We start from the raw sequence: 18,750 nt of genomic DNA, 5'->3' as shown, positions 1-18,750 counted from the left end.
AAACGAATACATCGGGAACCCCTTTAAGGGGCTATACCAGTGTGACGCATGAAAAATTAGGCGATTTTCGTGAATTTTTTTAAAAGAAAGTCCTAGATTGAATGTTTCGACATTCTATAGACGTAATAAAGTATATTTTTAGCTATATTAAAAAAAATTTCTTTTACAAAAATATTGAAAAACAAGTAAGGAAGGGCTAAGTTCGGGTGTCACCGAACATTTTATACTCTCGCATGATAAAGTGATAATCGAGATTTCATTATACGTCATTTACATATTTTTCAAATACCGTATTTTTGTAAAGTTTTATTCCGCTGTCATCATTGGTTCCTAATGTACTATATATTATACAGAGAAGGCAACAGATGGAATTCAAAATAGCGTTATATTGGAAGAAGGCGTGGTTGTGAACCGATTTCACCCATATTTCGTACATGTCATCAGGGTGTTAAGAAAATATTATAAACCGAATTTCATTGAAATCGTTCCTGAGATATGGTTTTTGGTCCATTAGTGGGCGAGGCCACGCCCATTTTCAATTTTAAAAAAGCCTGGGTGCAGCTTCCTTCTGCCATTTCTTCCGTAAAATTTAGTGTTTCTGACGTTTTTTGTTAGTCCGTTAACGCACTTTTAGTGATTTTCAACATAACCTTTGTATGGGAGGTGGGCGTGGTTATTATCCGATTTCTTCCATTTTTGAACTGTATATGGAAATGCCTGAAGAAAACGACTCTGTAGAGTTTGGTTGACATAGCTATAGTAGTTTCCGAGATACGTACAAAAAAACTTAGTAGGGGGCGGGGCCACGCCCACTTTTCCAAAAAAATTACGTCCAAATATGCCCCTCCCTAATGCGATCCCTTGTGCCAAATTTCACTTTAATATCTTTATTTATGGCTTAGTTATGACACTTTATAGGTTTTCGGTTTCCGCCATTTTGTGGGCGTGGCAGTGGGCCGATTTTGCCCATCTTCGAACTTAACCTTCTTATGGAGCCAAGGAATACGTGTACCAAGTTTCATCATGATATCTCAATTTTTACTCAAGTTACAGCTTGCACGGACGGACGGACGGACAGACGGACGGACGGACAGACAGACATCCGGATTTCGACTCTACTCGTCACCCTGATCACTTTGGTATATGTATATAACACTATATCTGACTCTTTTAGTTTTAGGACTTACAAACAACCGTTATGTGAACAAAACTATAATACTCTCGTTAGCAACATTGTTGCGAGAGTATAATAACGGAGTAATGTGCTGTCTGCGGAAGTGCCAAAAAAAAAGTGCCTCAACTGCTGGCATGATTCCGGTCGATTGAGTAGCTGAAACAAAAAAATTCAAAATGTTTATTAAACTTAAATATATTTTCTATACAATGAACTACGATCTTTGAAAAATATCAAAAATTAAGAAAATGGCGTAATTTTGAAAAAAAAAAATCGTTTTTTTTACGAAAAAAATGGTCGTTTATTAAATGGCAAATTGACAATTTTCAACCAATCAAAAAGATCGTAGTCTATTGTATAGCAAATGTATTCAACTATATCCAGTTTTAATTTGAAGTCGATCGGTCAATTTCTCGATGAGTTATAATGTCAGCAATTTTTAAAAATGTCGCTTCGAGAAAAATGCGTTTAAAGTTTCACTTATATATGTTTGCACCTCTGAACGGTCGCTATTTAGAACGCTGCCATTTAAAAACTATTTAAGATACGACCTCGCCGATTTCACAGGATATTTTTGAATATATAAACTATCGAAAAAGCAAAAAAAAATTTTTTTTGAAAGTGTCACACTGGTATAGCCCCATACTGTAAACTTATAACTGTATCTAATTTGGCGCCACAACTACAATCTAGCATTAAGTTGCAACATTCCGTCTGAGTATTACAACTATGCGTCGAGTTATCCCCTATCTTGCCATCCATCTTTCCACAACTCATCGCAACCTACAGCAGGCTACGTCATTGTCTGAATTTCCGTTATTATATTTTTGAGCATTGTGTTGTGATTTTTAAAGCTATAATTTGTTTTGCTCTTCAAAAATCTCATCAACCCACTTCTTACTGTAAACTCAGTGTGTTTTTCGAAGGGTTTACTCACTCAAGTAGTGCCCAACCCGCCGTCGCTACGCTCGGGATCATGTTTTTCTTCAATAGCTGGTAGTAGCCTAGTACGCAGAAATCGTGTCGCACCGATTATATCGATGTGACAGCATCAGTCACCTAATTTTTGCCACGACTCAAAAGATGTTAGATTGCTATGGTTGTTTGTTGTCGTCGTCAACATCAACCATTAAGCTGATACCATCAATGTTACATACTTATGAGTGGATTTCACTGATTTTTGCACATTTTCTTAACGTGAGCACTTTCCTTTTGTTTGCTGCTAACGGAAGCAACGTGCAGTACTATGTATTCATGTTCCTGGGGGTCAATAAACGTTTGAATGGTTTTCAAATTCGCCTCAATCTATTTGCTGTGATGCGTGACATATCTTTATCTTGCGTACTTGCGAATATTTGTTGTACAAAGGACTTGAAAAGCAAATGTGTGTCTATTGACACAGAGCGGAAGCAAAAACATGAAGTACATTAATCGGTTAATGGTATTGCCACGCAATTATGAATGACAAAAAGAAGAAGTACTATATGCGAAAACAAGTAGGAAGGCTTAAGTGAAGGCATTGCCAAGAACTAGTGATCTCGCAATTTGAAAGAGTTCAATACGTGAATATTTCTAAATGTCTACAGATTATGGTTCAAGTAAGCTCAATATTCGTAACTGGATGTCTAACCCATGTATTCTTGTTTCTGGTATACTTCTGACTTCTATTATAGTACACTTAATCACTCATATTCACTAATATAAATTACTAATTATTCGATATTTATCATCATACTAATACTAAGTTCATTTCGATGTTCCGTACTTTTTTAAAAGAAAAATCACAGAAACTTCAAATTTAATGGAGAATGTTTTTTATCATTCGAAAGAACATTGTTCGGCATTTACTTTTCGAAGATTACCTATTTCATATGTTGGCCGTGGCTACGTCTCAGATGGTCCACTCTTTAAATTTTCGATGACTCTTTCGAACATTTCGATTTGTAACTGGTGAATGACAAAAGTGAAGGGCGACTGTCCGCATAGACCTTAGACATTACATATCCCTACAGAAAAAGTCTAACGGTGTCATATCACACGATCTTATGGGCCAATCAACCAGCACAAAATGTGAAATTATCTGCTCACCGAAATGTTCTCTCAATCAATCCATTGATTGATACGAAATGGCGCCATATTGTTGAAATCAAATGTCGCCAAGATTACGTGCTTTAATTTCAGGTATCAAAAAGTCTGTTATCATGGTTCGATAACGGTCGGCATTGATGGCTACGTTCTACCAACATCATTTTTTAAGACATATGGACCAAAGATTCCACCAGCCCACAAATCACACCAAACCCTTATTTTTCTAGATAATATGGTAGCTTTTGAATCTCTTCAGATTGCTCTCCTTCCCAGATGGGGTAGTTTCGATTGCTTACCTATCAATTTAGTCATAAATGGCCCCATCCTTGAACAAAGTTTGGCTCGAAAACGGCAGACCTTCTTGGAACTTTTCAAAAGCTCATAGAGCAAATCAATGTCGCTTGGGAAGGTCAAGCGGCTTCAGTTGTATTTTTTACGCTTTCAATTTAAGATCTCGAAGTAAAATGTGCCGAGTCGCTCTATACGTAAGTCTCAGCAACTCAGACGGCGTCGAATCGACTCCTCTCAGCCACGGCTGCTATACATATATTTTTCACTGCGTGCTAGACGGGGTCTATTTGGTCAAATATTACTATTACCATTTTACAAGTATATAAGTTGTTTTTGACTTTGTGGGCACAGGAGTAGTAGGTTGTATAGTTTTGCATAAACAGATGAACTTTAAGAAATGAAATCGACTCGCCATTCTGATTGATTTGGTGTTCAAAAGATAAATACACATTTACTTTATTACTAACTTAGGCATGTCTTACGATTTTTCTTGCCCGGGGTAAACACATTTAGAAATTTTGTGGAAGGGTGTCTCCTCTTAATCGAATCTCTCATGAAATACATATTAAGCTGCTTAGGAATATAAGAGTTTTGAAATATTTTTTCTATTCTTGTGAGTATTTATCAGCATTTCCAAAAACAAGATGATAAATACTGTATTATCATGAAGAGCTTGCAACTTATTGTATAATAGATCTCAACTGGCAAGAAGAATTCACTATATAATAGTCTTTCAACATAATTCAAGTTCTCACCATTGAAGAGGAAAATCTTAAGATCTGTTTGCAACAGCAACACCAATACGCTTACATACTCCGTTCTCGAGGGAGAAACATTGAAAAAAAAGCAAGCAATAGAGATGCTATTGTCTGAATCGATGATACGAGATGTTCAAACACAACGCAGGTGCCATGGTGCAAGCGATGGTGATAACAGTAAATGCCAGCACAGCAGAAAATTGCAAAAGATGCTTTCAGAAAAAGAAAATGCGAAGCAGCAAACGCAGAAATGTGGTGAAAACAGGTATAAAAAGAGTAATGCCAGTGAGAGTATCACTCACACGTACTGCCACACGCGACTGTACATACTGCTCAGGTGTAGCAAATCGAAACATAGGAATTTAGCACTAAGAACTTTGCTACTAGACGCAGCAAGCAACATCAAGCGAAGGCGACAAGTCACGGAGCGGTGCAGCGGGTGTAAGTAGGTGCGATGTGCAATATCAAAAGTAGTTATGTCTCTTGAATGTCCGCAAAGCTGCGACCGAATCGTTATGGCGTTTGGTGTCTTCTTAAAAAGTTTGTGCGAGAGTATCGCAATTCCACTGGGTGAAAAGAAAATCCGAAAACCAAAACGACTGTATTGCGTTGCTGAAATGCCTCTAAAGGCGGTTTTTATAATTCTATATATATATATGTATATATGTATATGTTTGGTGGTGGTGTATATCTGGTCAGCTGGTGATTGTCCAAGCCTAAAGTCATACTGCTAAGATCCAATCAGTTCGTTGACGGTGGGGTTTAATTTTTAACACAATGCGCTCTATGTGTTGTTGTTCTTCAGCCGGGTAATTGCTATTTGAATCTATTTATGGTCGGCCAATGGAACATCCGCTCCATTGTCATCGATTAGGGAATCGGGTTCACCTTCTTCTGGCGTTATATTTTCACTGCCATTCAGCAGGCTGGAGAAGTGTTCTCTCCATAATTTTGGTATGCTCTGGGCATCAGTCACTAAATCAATTCTGGGGCTTATACAAGAGTATGAAACCTTCTGTTAGTCGCCGTATCTTTTAGTAGAATTTTCGAGCCTTACCCCTGTCGGCCAGCTTGTCAAACTCTTCGCACTGACACATTTCTGTCTCTTTCTTTTCTCATCTCTCGGTATCTGTCCCATCGATTGCAACATTGCGCGGTAGGCAGTCTGATTTCTCTACACGGTGACACGGCACTTCTCAACGCACCACCTCTTCTTTTGACTTTTCCGAAAACGAATAGTTTCGTTTGCAGCTGTACGAAAGGAGCTAGAAATACCGCCCCACAGTTCCCTTATATCGAGTTGCTGAGAAGTGCTCTCAGAGAGCAGGAGTGCCAGTCGAATAGAAAATCCTTATGCTATCTGTTGTAATTGTAGCGTCGAACCTTCCGGGTGTTTGTTGACGTGCGTTTTTTGCTACACAGAAGCGGTTGCGTATCTTGGCTGCAACACGATAGTGGTCCGCGTCGATGTTAGGACCTCGGAGCGTACGCATATCTAGAATACTGGAGACGTGTCTTCCGTCTATCACAACATGATCTATCTGGTTGGTGGCTTTACGTTCTGGAGACAGCCAGGTAGCTTGATGTATTTTCTTATGCTGAAATCTAGTACTACGGATAACCACACTTTGGGCCCCGGTGAAGTTGATCAGCCTCAACCCATTTGGGGATGTTGTTAAATTCGCCAAGCATGATGTTGACATCGTGGCGGGTGCAACTGTCACAGAAGACATTTTTGGTCACATCGGCTTTCTCTTCCGTTGGGTAACAAATCAGGAATATGTTGAAGAACTTCGCTTTGATGCGAGTTCTGAATAGACGTTCAAACACCGGTTTGAATTTCAGTACTCGGCGACGGAGTTCCTCTCTCCCTACGAATCCCACACCAAATTTGCGCTCCATCATGGGGTCACTGTAGTAATCGCATTTCTTGAAGGACGGTGAGGTCAGCGACTTCTGAGTATTAGACTTAAATAAGATATCTTGAACATTTCTGTAAGCATGAGCGTCTAACAGCGTAGAAGCACAACCAACCAAGAAGAGTTCCTGCATAATGATGTAACAAATCATACAGCGTGTGAAGCTAACACTTTTTTGAAACGATTATTATTAAAAAATCAGCTGTGAATGACTAGTTTTGAGCTGAAATTCGCTGGAAAAAATTGTTTAAAATTTGGCACACTATAGTACGTACCTTAAATATTATAATTTTTTTACTAATTTTGATTCTAACTTTTATTGATGTATTTTAAGGTAGGAATGTAGTGAATAATATGAGCAATTAAACACTTTCTAATATCAAATGAATTGGCAGCTAAGATCAATATAAACTATTAACCAGCTGAGTCATAAGTGGAATGTGGTATGCCTGATAAAGCTTATCCTGTAAGTCGTGAGCACAGATCAAAGAGATATGTGATGACGTTTAGCTGACAGGCAACACGATTTGCCGCTACCAAAAGAGATGAACGAGTTGACGGAAACACTTACAAACATATGTGTTTGTTTATCTGGCTTGAATAAATTCAATTTGTGTTTATAGTGCACAACAAAAATCGAGAAGGTGCAGCATTGGTGGAAGTACAATATTTGATAAATGGTTGTACTTAAGGGTGGGACATATTGTTTGTTAGAGTAAATAAGGTCTGTAGCATAGCTGATATTTATGTTTTATTTCACGAAATCAGGAAACTAAAGTTAAAAACTTGAAAAGAATCATAGTTCGTGTTAATTTTTAATGTGTATGTTCAAAATTGAACATGCTCATTGCTTCAAAAAAGCGGAAATATATTAATATACTTATATTTAGACATTTTTATAATCTTTACAAATAAGATAAGAAATATTCTAGCTATTGTAATAAGTTATACAGTCCACATAAATTAAAATGAAAGATTTCTCAATCGACGAAAGACTGTTTAAATTCCCCCCACCAGTGGCAAAGTTGACAAAGTCTTTGATGAGTTTTAAATAGTATAAGAAATAAATAATAATAATTTCAGTAAGGAGTAGTTAAGAATAACTTCATATATCTGGTCCTTCATAGAATAATACAGGGAATTTATGTTAGTCAAGGAAATTTAGCTCCAAGCACGTTCAATGACTGCAGCTAATATTTCTTTATCTTAGTATACCTTCCGTGTTGACCAGCCCCAAACATTTTCAATTACGTTAAGATCAGATCATGAAATTAACGTTTTGATTCGAAATAAACTCCTTTACTACTCGAGCGATATGAATAGGAGCATTGTCATGTTGAAAAATCCAAGGAATTGGTCCAAAGAGATTCCTTTATTTTGGAAATACGGACAATGTTTTCAAGCAAACGCTGTTTATCTTCTGATCGATAAAAATCAAGTCAATTGTTCCATAAAAAGCGATGGCACCCCACACTACCCCCCCAACTTTTCGGCTCAACTTTCCGCAAATCGTGAGGATGTTATTAAAAGCCATCAGAGCCACCTAAATTAAAACGTGTTTCATCAGTAAAGACAACTGAACGTCAATCATTAAGTCGAGCGTCAGTTTCACTCCAGGTCATGTATTCTTTCCCGAATCGAAGCCGTTTTTCTTTGCGTAGTTTATTCAGAAGGGTCTTATTTTTGGATTTTCAGATGTCTTCTGTTTGTACGCTAAACAGCTGAAAGATTTGCCTTTGCTCCGGCTAATTCCTTAACCTTAGCTGCATACTTAGTCGAATTTGTAGCAATTATAACAATTTTGCCTACTGATTGTCCAGATAGTGCTTTGTTTTTCCATATGCCTCTGGACATTTTAAATATTTATCAACGGTGTTTATCAATCGTCACTGGCTTATTGGCATAGACAATAGACTTGACGTAGCCACACAGAAAATAGTCTAACGGCGTCAAATCGCACGACCGAGGAGGCCAATTGACTGGTTTTCGATAAATCCACATATAAAACCACATATTTTCCAAGTTCATATCATCCAATTCGGGCCAAAAATATTCGGTTATCATTAAGCGGTAGCGATTACCATTCACAGTAACGCTTCGGTCGTGATCATCACGGAAGAAGTACGGTCCAAAAGCGCCGCCGCCCATAAACCGCACTTAACTGTAATTTTTTCGGGATGCAATGGTGACTCATGGAGTACGTGTGGATTGCTGCCTAACCAATAACGCATATTTTGCGTATTGACGAAGTCATGCAGCCAGAATTGAGCCTCATAGCTGAAGAAGATGATTTTTCAATGAAAATCTTGTTAATTTTCAAGTTGTTGCTCAGCCCAATCTACGAACATACGACGATCCTGGTGGTCAAACGGCTTCAGTCCTTACGTAATGTGATCTCGTTAAGATGTAGGCCAAGTTTTTTCGCAAAATTCGCAACAACGAGATGCCCAACGCTTGAGAACGATGTGTGAATGATTGACAATCTTCCTCAATTGAAACTCTATCGGCAGTAATATTTCGATACTACGGGTACTTCTTTGTCTCACTGGTTTGCTGCCCCTTTTGGTCTACTTTTGCGGCGTCCCTATTGAAACCTTTTATAATTAATGTCCTTGTAGTTGTTATTTAGATCTTTTTATATAAGATTGTGAGTTCTACCGGTTTTGAATTTATTTCATTGTTAGTTTTGAAAAAAAAAATAACCACCCTAATATAAAAAGTGCACACAGATTTAACGTATTAAGACACAGTTAGCAGCTTGAGCGTGACGGTGCAATATGCAATGCAAACGGAACGCGTTTTTGTGAGTGTCATATTTATCACTTCAGAACCGGAAGTCACAGGAAATCTTTCACGTTCTCACACAAACATAACTACAGACACGTACGCCGAAATGCAAATGCCACGACACTCCTATAAATATTGAACAAGCCAATATAAATTGCGTTGTATGCAAGTGTGCTTGTAAGTGCATGGGTTTCGCGCTGTCTGGATTCATAGAAGGGATTTGGTTGCAGTGAAGGAAAAGTTTTAATATCGTTCATTCAATTGCTATTAGTAATCGCTTTCAAGGAGGTTTTGGTAAATGGTTGTGACTTCAACTTCTTTTGTGTCAATTAATAAAACCAAATAAAATGCGCTCAGTTGCTGAGTCAACCGCTAGTGTGTAAATAATGAATAGATAGTCACTCTTTCATATTCATACATAAACAAATTTCTTTCAATGTTTTTTTTTATGTATAATGAGATAACTTAATGCTGAAACCCAAAAAATTTAAAAAAAAGTTCAGTTTATACATGGAATCTATTGGTGGAAAATTTTCTATAAAACGGGTTATTCGTTTCTCTTCACAGCCACTCACGTGCATACAGTTAACATCTGTTCTTTCATACTAGTCTACCACACACATTCATAAATGCTCACGCTCATAGATCATGCAGCCGAAACGCGCACACTTCTGTTATGCGTTTCTTTCATTTCGTTTCCTGCATAAATTTCGCGTATAATTTGTTAAGAATTGCATGATACATATATGCTAATCGTGCACAAAATGCGCCAAATTTCCCATACTTTTTCATTTTTTTGACCATCTTCATACGTTTCGTGGCTGGAGAAACTTATAAATATTATTTGACAAATTAAATTTGAATGTCTTGGCTTTCTTCACTTTCAAAATGAGTTAGGAAGAAAAGGGAGCACTTCAGCGGTTGTCAGAAGCTCAGAAAAAGCTGTAAACTAAATTTTTCTGATTTTAAATGGATATAAGAGTGCTTAGTTACCGAAATTATGCATTTAAAATTCATGGCATGAGCTACTAAAATAAGCAGAATTATATTTAACTTTTTTATAAATTAGCTTTTAATGTAAATGAACAAATGAGGATTATTCCAAGAAAATTCCCTGTTTCTTATCGACTTAGAAAATGTATAAAGCTATGTAATATCAAAAACTCTCCTAGCATAGAAATAGAATAGAAAGACTTTGTGGGTAGATAGTTCAAGATAGCTCAAACACTACCAGTTATAAAAATGTTAGCAGTAAGAAATCCTATATATATAGTTAAAAATATGGGGAATTTACCGATTAAATTGTAAAGCAATAAAAAAGATTTCTCGCGTTGAAATATTGTTGGTGAGTTGACAGCAAATGTAAGTGATTCATTAAGTGATATTTTGTATATAAAAAGAGGAGCATGGGTGCAAATTATAAGCAGTTGATTCGTGATAAAAAACGTGCAATTAACAAAAGGATTGATGGCATAATATAAATGATAAGTATTAAGGATCGATTCAAAAGTTCTATTTCTAGGGTAGAAATGGAAACACATTATGGAGTGAAAATAAATGTAGAAACAGTACGAAGAAGGTTGCGAGAAGCCGGTTTGTTTGGAAGACCTTCCAAAAAATGGAAAAATTCTGTCTAGAATAGGCAAGCAAGTATAAGAACTGGATACATGAGCAATATCGAAACGTTCGACCTACAGGGCGCCGAAAACTTGTCCTTTGTGTGCCACTTTGCTACAGAACGATATGAAGAAAAATGTATTGTAAAACCGTTAAGTTCTCTCAAAGTCAAAAGATACAATGAATGCTCAAATGTATGGCCGATTTATGAAGAATTGTACAGTTCCTGCTCTCTAAGAAAATTTTTCTTATACTTCGGAGGGAATTTTTCAAGACGATTCTGCGCCATGTGGTTTACCTTTCATATAAATTTTAGTCAAAAAACTTAGATATGCGTGATTAAAGACCTAGTGTCTTCCTCCTCTGCCTTTATATTAAATAAAATGTTCCAAATATTTAAGACATAGTAGTCTTTTGTTTAAATCTAAACAATTACAATCTTAATAACAATAATATTTCGATGTAGGGAGGTTTTCATGACCGTCCGTGTAAATCTTCTATCACTCTCTCTCTCTATATTTATAAATTTTAGTAAAATTAGAATTTCATTATTTAACACCATATCTTCTATCATATTATACTATAAGTAGTAAAAATGTGTTTATAAATTCAATATGTTACTCATATGCCACGACAACTGCTGCCTTGTGAATTAAATGCCGGTTATTTGACCAAAGCAGAATTCAAGTATTTGAAATAACTAAACAATTTTATAAGTTATTCATAGTTATTACATATTTCAAGGTTTTGACAAGCGTAATTAATAACGTAGCTTACTGTAGTTCTATGAAATTTAATTACGGCAAAAACGTATTTTATGTAAATTTGTAATGAACATTGGAAATAATAAAATAAGCTATTACGAAATCTATAAAATCATAAATACTACTGAATAACCAAATATGTGCAGTTTACAGTCATATTTACTCACCTGATATGCCGTCATAGGTCCACCATTCTTCCCAACTAACTGCCAATATCACTGTAAATTAGAAAACAAATAAATTTATAAAATAACTTTTTTGTGTATTTATCAGTTTAACTGAATATTTATATTTTAGACGCGATTTGAAAATATGTAATAAACTGAAGCGATGTTTAGTTTTTTTTGTCCTCCAGTCTATGGAGCTAAAAATATCTGCGTAATGATGAGTTTATTAAACAAGAATTAATTCCCATCGTTCAGAGTGCATTGTTTGCAAATTCTTCTGTGGTTGAACTATTGCTTTAGACAAAATTTCGTGAAAATGAAAAAGTTGTACATTGAAGCACTTCATTCCGATCATTCATTAAAGAAAAGGACGTGTGAATAATTTAAGATCGATGCAAACAGACGGACATACCTAAATGCAAATTTCTTGACAAATTTAATATACCCTGCTAAGGCTACAAAAATATTTTCATTGAAACCTATTTTAAAGTATTTGGGTAAATTTTCAATATACATATATTTCAACTTTGTGGGAAATGGTTAATAAAATTCCACCAAGCATTTACAAATATTCAATTTTTAGAAGCAAATATAGACAACTTATGGAGTAAAACAAACAAAATTCCTGAAATATTAATGAACAATTTGCCGTTCCTCGAATCAACACGCTTTAAAAATATTTTACTTGTAAAAAAGTACTTAAACGGAGTTGAGATTTTGCTGAGTCTGATCTTACAAAATAATTAAATAAACCTTAAGTCTTTAAACCAAAAGCTTCACAAACAATGCAACGAAATTTAACTCCTTTTAATTTAGTTTGTATATTTTTGTTTTATAAATAATTTATGACTAACTCCCTGAAATTGGAAGCTTCAAATTATAATCAAGTGCAGCCGAAAGACATACTGAGGTTTTTTATTACAAATCAATCAATCTAATTTAGCTTAAGTCACCTTACGCTATTTTAGATAACTGTTAAATTGAATATATTACATACATTGTGACAACAAAGTACGCGGAAATTGTAATTAAAACGGAAAATATTTAATTATGATCAAAATTTATTTTGTCGTCTTCAAAGTAATCCATACCAGATGTAATGCACTTTGCCAACGAAGCCAAGTACACAAAGATCTGTGTCCAAATTCAACGAAGCAAAATTTTCTCTGGAAAACCCAAAAGACCATGAAGCCATCAGTCAACTCCAACATGCCTATACAAGATTTGGGTGGAAATTCAGTGTGACAAGGAAAAGGCTAGTTGTTTTGCAAATATCCTAGAAAAGGTATTTCAACCTTACCCAAAAGCAGTCGAGTCGCTCAACGCATTTAAGACTTCACCTTCCGAAATTATTAGAATCATAAAAGATATTAATCCAAAAAAGTCAGTAGGACATGTTATTGCTGTAGATGTACTCTTTTTGCTCTTCAACGCAATTCTGAGTTTCGGATACTAACCAATTAAATTGGAAAAGTTGCAGATTATTCTGATAGATGACTTAACGCAGCCGTCTTCATACAGACCAATCAGTCTTCTACCTTGTCTTTCTAAAATATTTGAAAAAGTGTTACTATCAAAGATGTCTACATCCCTATAACTATATATTAATATAATATCAACGCACCAATTCGGGTTTCGTGCAAAACATAGCACGATTGGCCAATTAAATAGAACTACTAACGAAATGAGAAAAGCATTTGAGCACAAAAAATACTGTTCAGCAATATTTCTAGACGTAGTACAGTCGTTTGATAAGGATTGGTATAAAGAACTTTTATATAATATTACAAATATTCTACTTTTAGAATTTTATAAAACATTGGAGGCTTATTTAAATAATAGACAATTCGTGGTTAAAGTAGAATATTTCATACATTAAGAACGACAGGCAAAATTGGCTTTGAAATAAAAATTTTAAACTTTCCTAAGCAACAAAGTGATTTTATACAACGCGGTCACAAAGCTGATTTCGACATATGGCATTCAACTGTAGGATACAACCTGTGCAACTAATATTGATATGATACAAACGTTTCAAACGTAAGCGCTTAAAAAAATCACGTATCCGCCATGGTACATGCGTAATGAAAATATCCAGGTCATTATGGTATTTCTATGATAAAGAATGAAGTAGAGAACAGCAGAATGACACATATATCTAAACTCCGAGATCACTCAAACACATTAGCTAATGCTTTAGTACATTCCTGCGATCAAACACGTCCAAAAAGGAGAGATATGCCGGCGTACTAAAGAGCAACGTATCACCAAAACAGCTCAATCATTTGCTTGAGCTTGTCCAGTTTTTAAATAGACTTAAGATTTTATAACTTATTGTGAGACTTTTGAAAAAAGCAGATTCAATAAATAAAAAAATTTTGAAAAAAACTACTCCTGTGTATCGACTTAAGTAGCTGCTTCAAATGAACTGGTTGACAGGTCGCGTTTAATTAATAATATTAATTAAAAACAGTCCCACCAACTTGCCAAATTAAATTTTTTTGAATTATGATTCCCTCCGAGAATTAAATTATAATTTCGGGTCGCTGTTTGTCATAACGTATATGAAATCATACAAAGTACGATATTGATATTGCCCGCAAAATTTAGTCAAACATGAAATATTCGGCTATCTGCACGACATTTCTCAATATAGCAGTACATATTTATCGTTAGACAATTTACAATTTAATAATTTATTCGATTTGTATGTAATCTACAATTACAACTACATTAAAATTCCGCTGTTTTGAGAATTTTTGAGGTGACAAAACTGTATATTTTCAATTCAAATGAAGCTTTTATTAGCATATTGTTTTTACATTTACATTGTCGCTTATGCAGCAGCTGGATTTGATGTGTGTACAAAAGTTGCAACCTATCAATGTATTTACAACACTTTTATCCACATTGAGTGAACTAAATTGTATTAAATTTTAATTGAAATTTATGTGCTGCTTTAGTAATTACATTAATTGAGCTCGTAGCCAAGCGATGGAAGTTGTTCACCGGCACTTGTATGCTATTTTTTGGCTATATTAAATAATTACGCTCACTCACTGTGCGAAAGGTATGTGCAAAATATTTCAAATTTACGAAATTGCTTTAATAACATAAGCCAACGCTACAAACAAACATACATTTGTACATAGATAAGTATATATATAAATGTATACGTGTGAGCGTTGTTAAAAGTGGTTCAGTTTTCACTATCATTAATTTCATTTTAAGTATTTAGTAAACTAAATGCATTATTTACCACTCACGAGATAACATTAACTTCGCACAACACTAACAACAACAATAACAGTAACAACAGCGCTGCCAATAACTACCGTCGTAACAAATAACTATAAGAGCATAACACCAAATAACATTTACCAAGACTATCGACCAACTGAAAATGCAATAACTATTAGAGAGAGTGTGGGGGGATGGGCGCCCGCACCACACTCTCTCAGGTTCTCAATTCCAAAAGCTGACAAAAATAAAAACTGCGCAAGCGAACACGAACGATCGTAAATGGTCTGTGCCAGTGTAGCACGCCCATACATGAATGGCTTTCTACAATAACATTAAAAGGAAATTTAATACTGAAATCATCGCACTATGCAGTTATGCAACGAAGCCAACAACCACTCGCATACACTACTCACATAAATATGTATATAATTGCGCGTTCGGCGGTTTGTGCCGAAACGGACGGACATACATACGAATATTCACGAAAAACTACTAAGCTGCTGAAACTGCTGAGGAGGAGTGATGAAAGTCATGTCGCTATAGGGGGGGTGAGCGGAATTTGTAGGAGAAGGAAAACTGCAGTTGGAAGGTGTTTTGCAAGAGTGTGAATAAGCGTAAAACTAGTGAAAACTATGAACGAGCGAGAAATGGAAAAGTGTAAAGTTCAATGCGGTAATATACCCGACCGAAGGCAGTAACCGTGTGAGCAACAACAAAACATTACTCGGAACGAGCAGTTGTATTGGCAGCCAAAAATGTAGCGCGAAGGGTTAGTTGAAACATTTAGAAATCCATTAATTTCAATCATTGCCCATGACTTTGCAATATTATTGTGCAATTTTCACTCGCTTTAATATAATAAAATGGATGGTGGCGGAAGTAGAGCCAACACTAATGTTGCTGTTTTCTCGCGCCCAAACCATGAGCGGCTGGCAAACACACACACCACAAATGGCGAGTGGAGGTAAGACTGGGCAGTAGCGAAATTGGAAATGGCCTGTTTGCAGTTTGCTCGGAATTCATACATATGCACTCTAGCGAATTGCACAAAGCATTTTTGTTTATGGTGATGTAATTTGGGTCATTAAAAGGCGTTTTGCAAGGTTTGCTCATACAGTTAAAATTTTGACTTCATTTAATTAGAAGCTGAGGTTGTGTAGAGGCTATTTCGCATGGCCACTCTATTGGAATTGATGCGCTAAAAAGATAGTGCCGTTATTATTCAATTTTATAAACCCGTTCAAAAAAAATGTTGCTGCTTTGGAAACTTTGAAATCGTAGCTCCATAATGAAAGGAATATATATATTAACTTCGGCTGCACTGAATCTATAGTACCCTTCACAAGTTCACAAATTTCTTAGAGGAAATATAGGTATAATTAAATCTGCATTCTTCAGAATATGAAGTTGAGGGCAGTATTGATCCGATTTTATCCATTTTTGCAGGTAACACATACCAATAATATGTCAAACAAAATGCAATGGGAACAGGTTGCAGTAATACTGCCAAACCAGCTCTACAGCGCTCGGGTGCCACAGTCCACGAAGACTCGGGCCCAGAAAAAGAAGAACAACTTCTTCTCTTTCCTGAGCAGGTGACCGAGGGTTCCAACTGTGACAACAAGAGAGGACTCCGGAATAAGCCAAGTCAAGGAGTTGAAGGAAAAAACTAAGCTGCAACCGCCTCAAAGGAGAGTCTAACCTGAAGGAATTGGAGTTGAAACGGCTGGCTTGGGCCTGAGAGGAAGTGCAGGGCGGCCAGGCACACTCGCATGGTGCAATGCTTTGGATCCATCGTATGCTAATCACATTGAGGAGCATATCGCTGGAAAGAGGCAGCGTTTGACGGAAATCGAACCTAAGGCACTTTTGGAAAAGAGGAAGTGCAGGGACGTAGCCGAGAATTTAGACGTCAAGCTCGCGGACGATAATCCGACACGTCTAAGACAGCGGCGGAAGCCGATGAAATTTCAAAACGGCATTTAACCGTCGCGCTCGTAGAGCGCAGTAACCCGATGGGACTAACGGCACAGAAGCGGTGAAAGATTGTATCAATGAAGCTACTGGAAGTCCTCTTTTCGAGAATAGACACCGAAGCAAGCGCACCTATGCCGACCTTTGTTGGAACGAGATGTCCAAAATTTTCACCTGACTAACTAGAAATTAAATCTTATTGCAAGAAGTTAATCTGTTTATTTGAGAATTGAAGTATTTTTCGTTTATGTAGTATGTGTTATGTGTGTTATACCATACTAACAAGAAGTCAATTTTGCAAAATATCCCTTCCCTTACCCTTTCACAGAGTCTTTGTAGATAATACCTTTTGAGTTCCAGAAAATTGTGACTTCCTGGACGATAGAACGGTCCCCGCTTTCTTTAGACACTCAGATTAAGTCCATTATTTCAACAGTTTTTTTGTTTCTGGTGTATAGCAATGAATCTATGTTTTCTGGAATGTGACGCAGAATCTACTTCGAATTACCTTCAAAACACTGCTAAGAAGTGGTCTTACGGTTGTGATTGTTAACCGGATTAAATATCGATCATTGTCTCTAAAATTTCATCCATGTTCTAACCAACACGATATTAATAGAAATCGGTGATATACCGATAGGAAGTCATGTACTTTGTCAGGTTCTCCTCAGCGGCCTGGCTCATTAAACCGACTTGAAACCAAGTTAAAATTCGTTTAACCAATTTTTGACTTTCGCCATCAACGTCACCAACCGATATTGTTCTTGCTCTATTTTTCTAAAATCCTCGCGTAAACCCGAACTACATGAAACTGTGACAGTAGCCATCTACGAGAATCCACTAGACGGTACTAAATTTCTTCTACTAAAGTGGCGAAAGCAGTTTGTTGCTAAATCTTTATTAGGCCACCCTGATAATTATTTTGAGTTAAGTAGATTTTCTGGACAATTAGAAATTCGTAATGTTACTACATTATCTTCATAACTTCAAAAATATGTTGTATAAGGGAAGAGGTGTTCCCCGACTCATGGTTTTTCTCCCAAACCCAAAGAAAGCACGTGAAGGTCCTTTATCGTACCGACCTCAGTGTATGCTCAACCTACTGGGTGAAGTGTACGAAAATATAACACGAAACCGCTTGGAGTTTGCAATTCAGGAAGCCTGAGGATTGTCAGAAAGACAATACGGCTTTATAAAATAATATAAACTATTGACACACTACGACATGTAGTCGATACTGCAAAACGTGCTGAAAGTGGCAAAAGGTGGAAAGGTGGCACAAAAAAGTGCTGCGCGCTGATTACGCTGGATTTCAAGAATGCGACCAACACGCCAAAATGTGCACTCATATGCAAACCCTGTTATTCAAAATCAGTTATTTTAAAAGTATAAAGCTGATTTATGATATGGACAAACGCACCAAGAGCTACTCTATCTCGAGTGGAGAGTGGAGTACCCCAAGTGCCAGTATTAGGCCCGCTATTATGGAACCTCATGTATGACGGGGTGCTAAGAAGACAGCTACCAAAAGACGTGAAACTAATAACATATGCGGACGATCTCATAGTGATAGCAGTGGCTAAACAATTAGTCGACCTTAGAAATAAATGCAGTGAGCGCAGTGGTCTACTCCAATGGTTCTCTTCTGTGAGTCTGGAACTGTCTAAACTCTAAACAGGAGTTTTACTTATAAACACCAGGAAGGTAAAAGATCGAATAGAGCGCATCATAGGGGAGTGAGAGATTGCCTTACACCCGTAGCTGAAGTATTTGGGAGAAATATTGAACTCCAAATTATAATTCAAGTAACACCTAGCGTATTCTGCTTTATCGAGAATGATGACCAATAGGGGACGCATGGGATCCAGCCGTCGTTTTTTGATAGCAAAAGCAATGAGTTCCGTAAAAATCCATGCAGCCCAATATGGATGCAAGCACTGGATATAAAAGCGAATGCTAAAAATATAA

General features: G+C 36.5%; 1 protein-coding gene across 1 annotated transcript in view; it reads right to left on the bottom strand.

The window, feature by feature from the left end:
* LOC120775128 (carbonic anhydrase-related protein 10) overlaps positions 1-18,750 on the bottom strand; it is a 130,269-nt gene that overhangs the window by 57,343 nt on the left and 54,176 nt on the right. Inside the window, exon 2 of the mRNA XM_040105152.1 lies at positions 11,566-11,616. Coding sequence (XP_039961086.1) covers positions 11,566-11,616 — 51 coding nt within the window. The remainder of the gene's footprint in view (positions 1-11,565; positions 11,617-18,750) is intronic.

Source organism: Bactrocera tryoni, chromosome 4, assembly GCF_016617805.1.
Source record: "Bactrocera tryoni isolate S06 chromosome 4, CSIRO_BtryS06_freeze2, whole genome shotgun sequence".
Classification (NCBI taxonomy): Eukaryota; Metazoa; Arthropoda; class Insecta; order Diptera; family Tephritidae; genus Bactrocera; species Bactrocera tryoni.
Note: the sequence above shows the minus strand (reverse complement) of the source record. Positions and strands in the feature narration are given on the sequence as shown.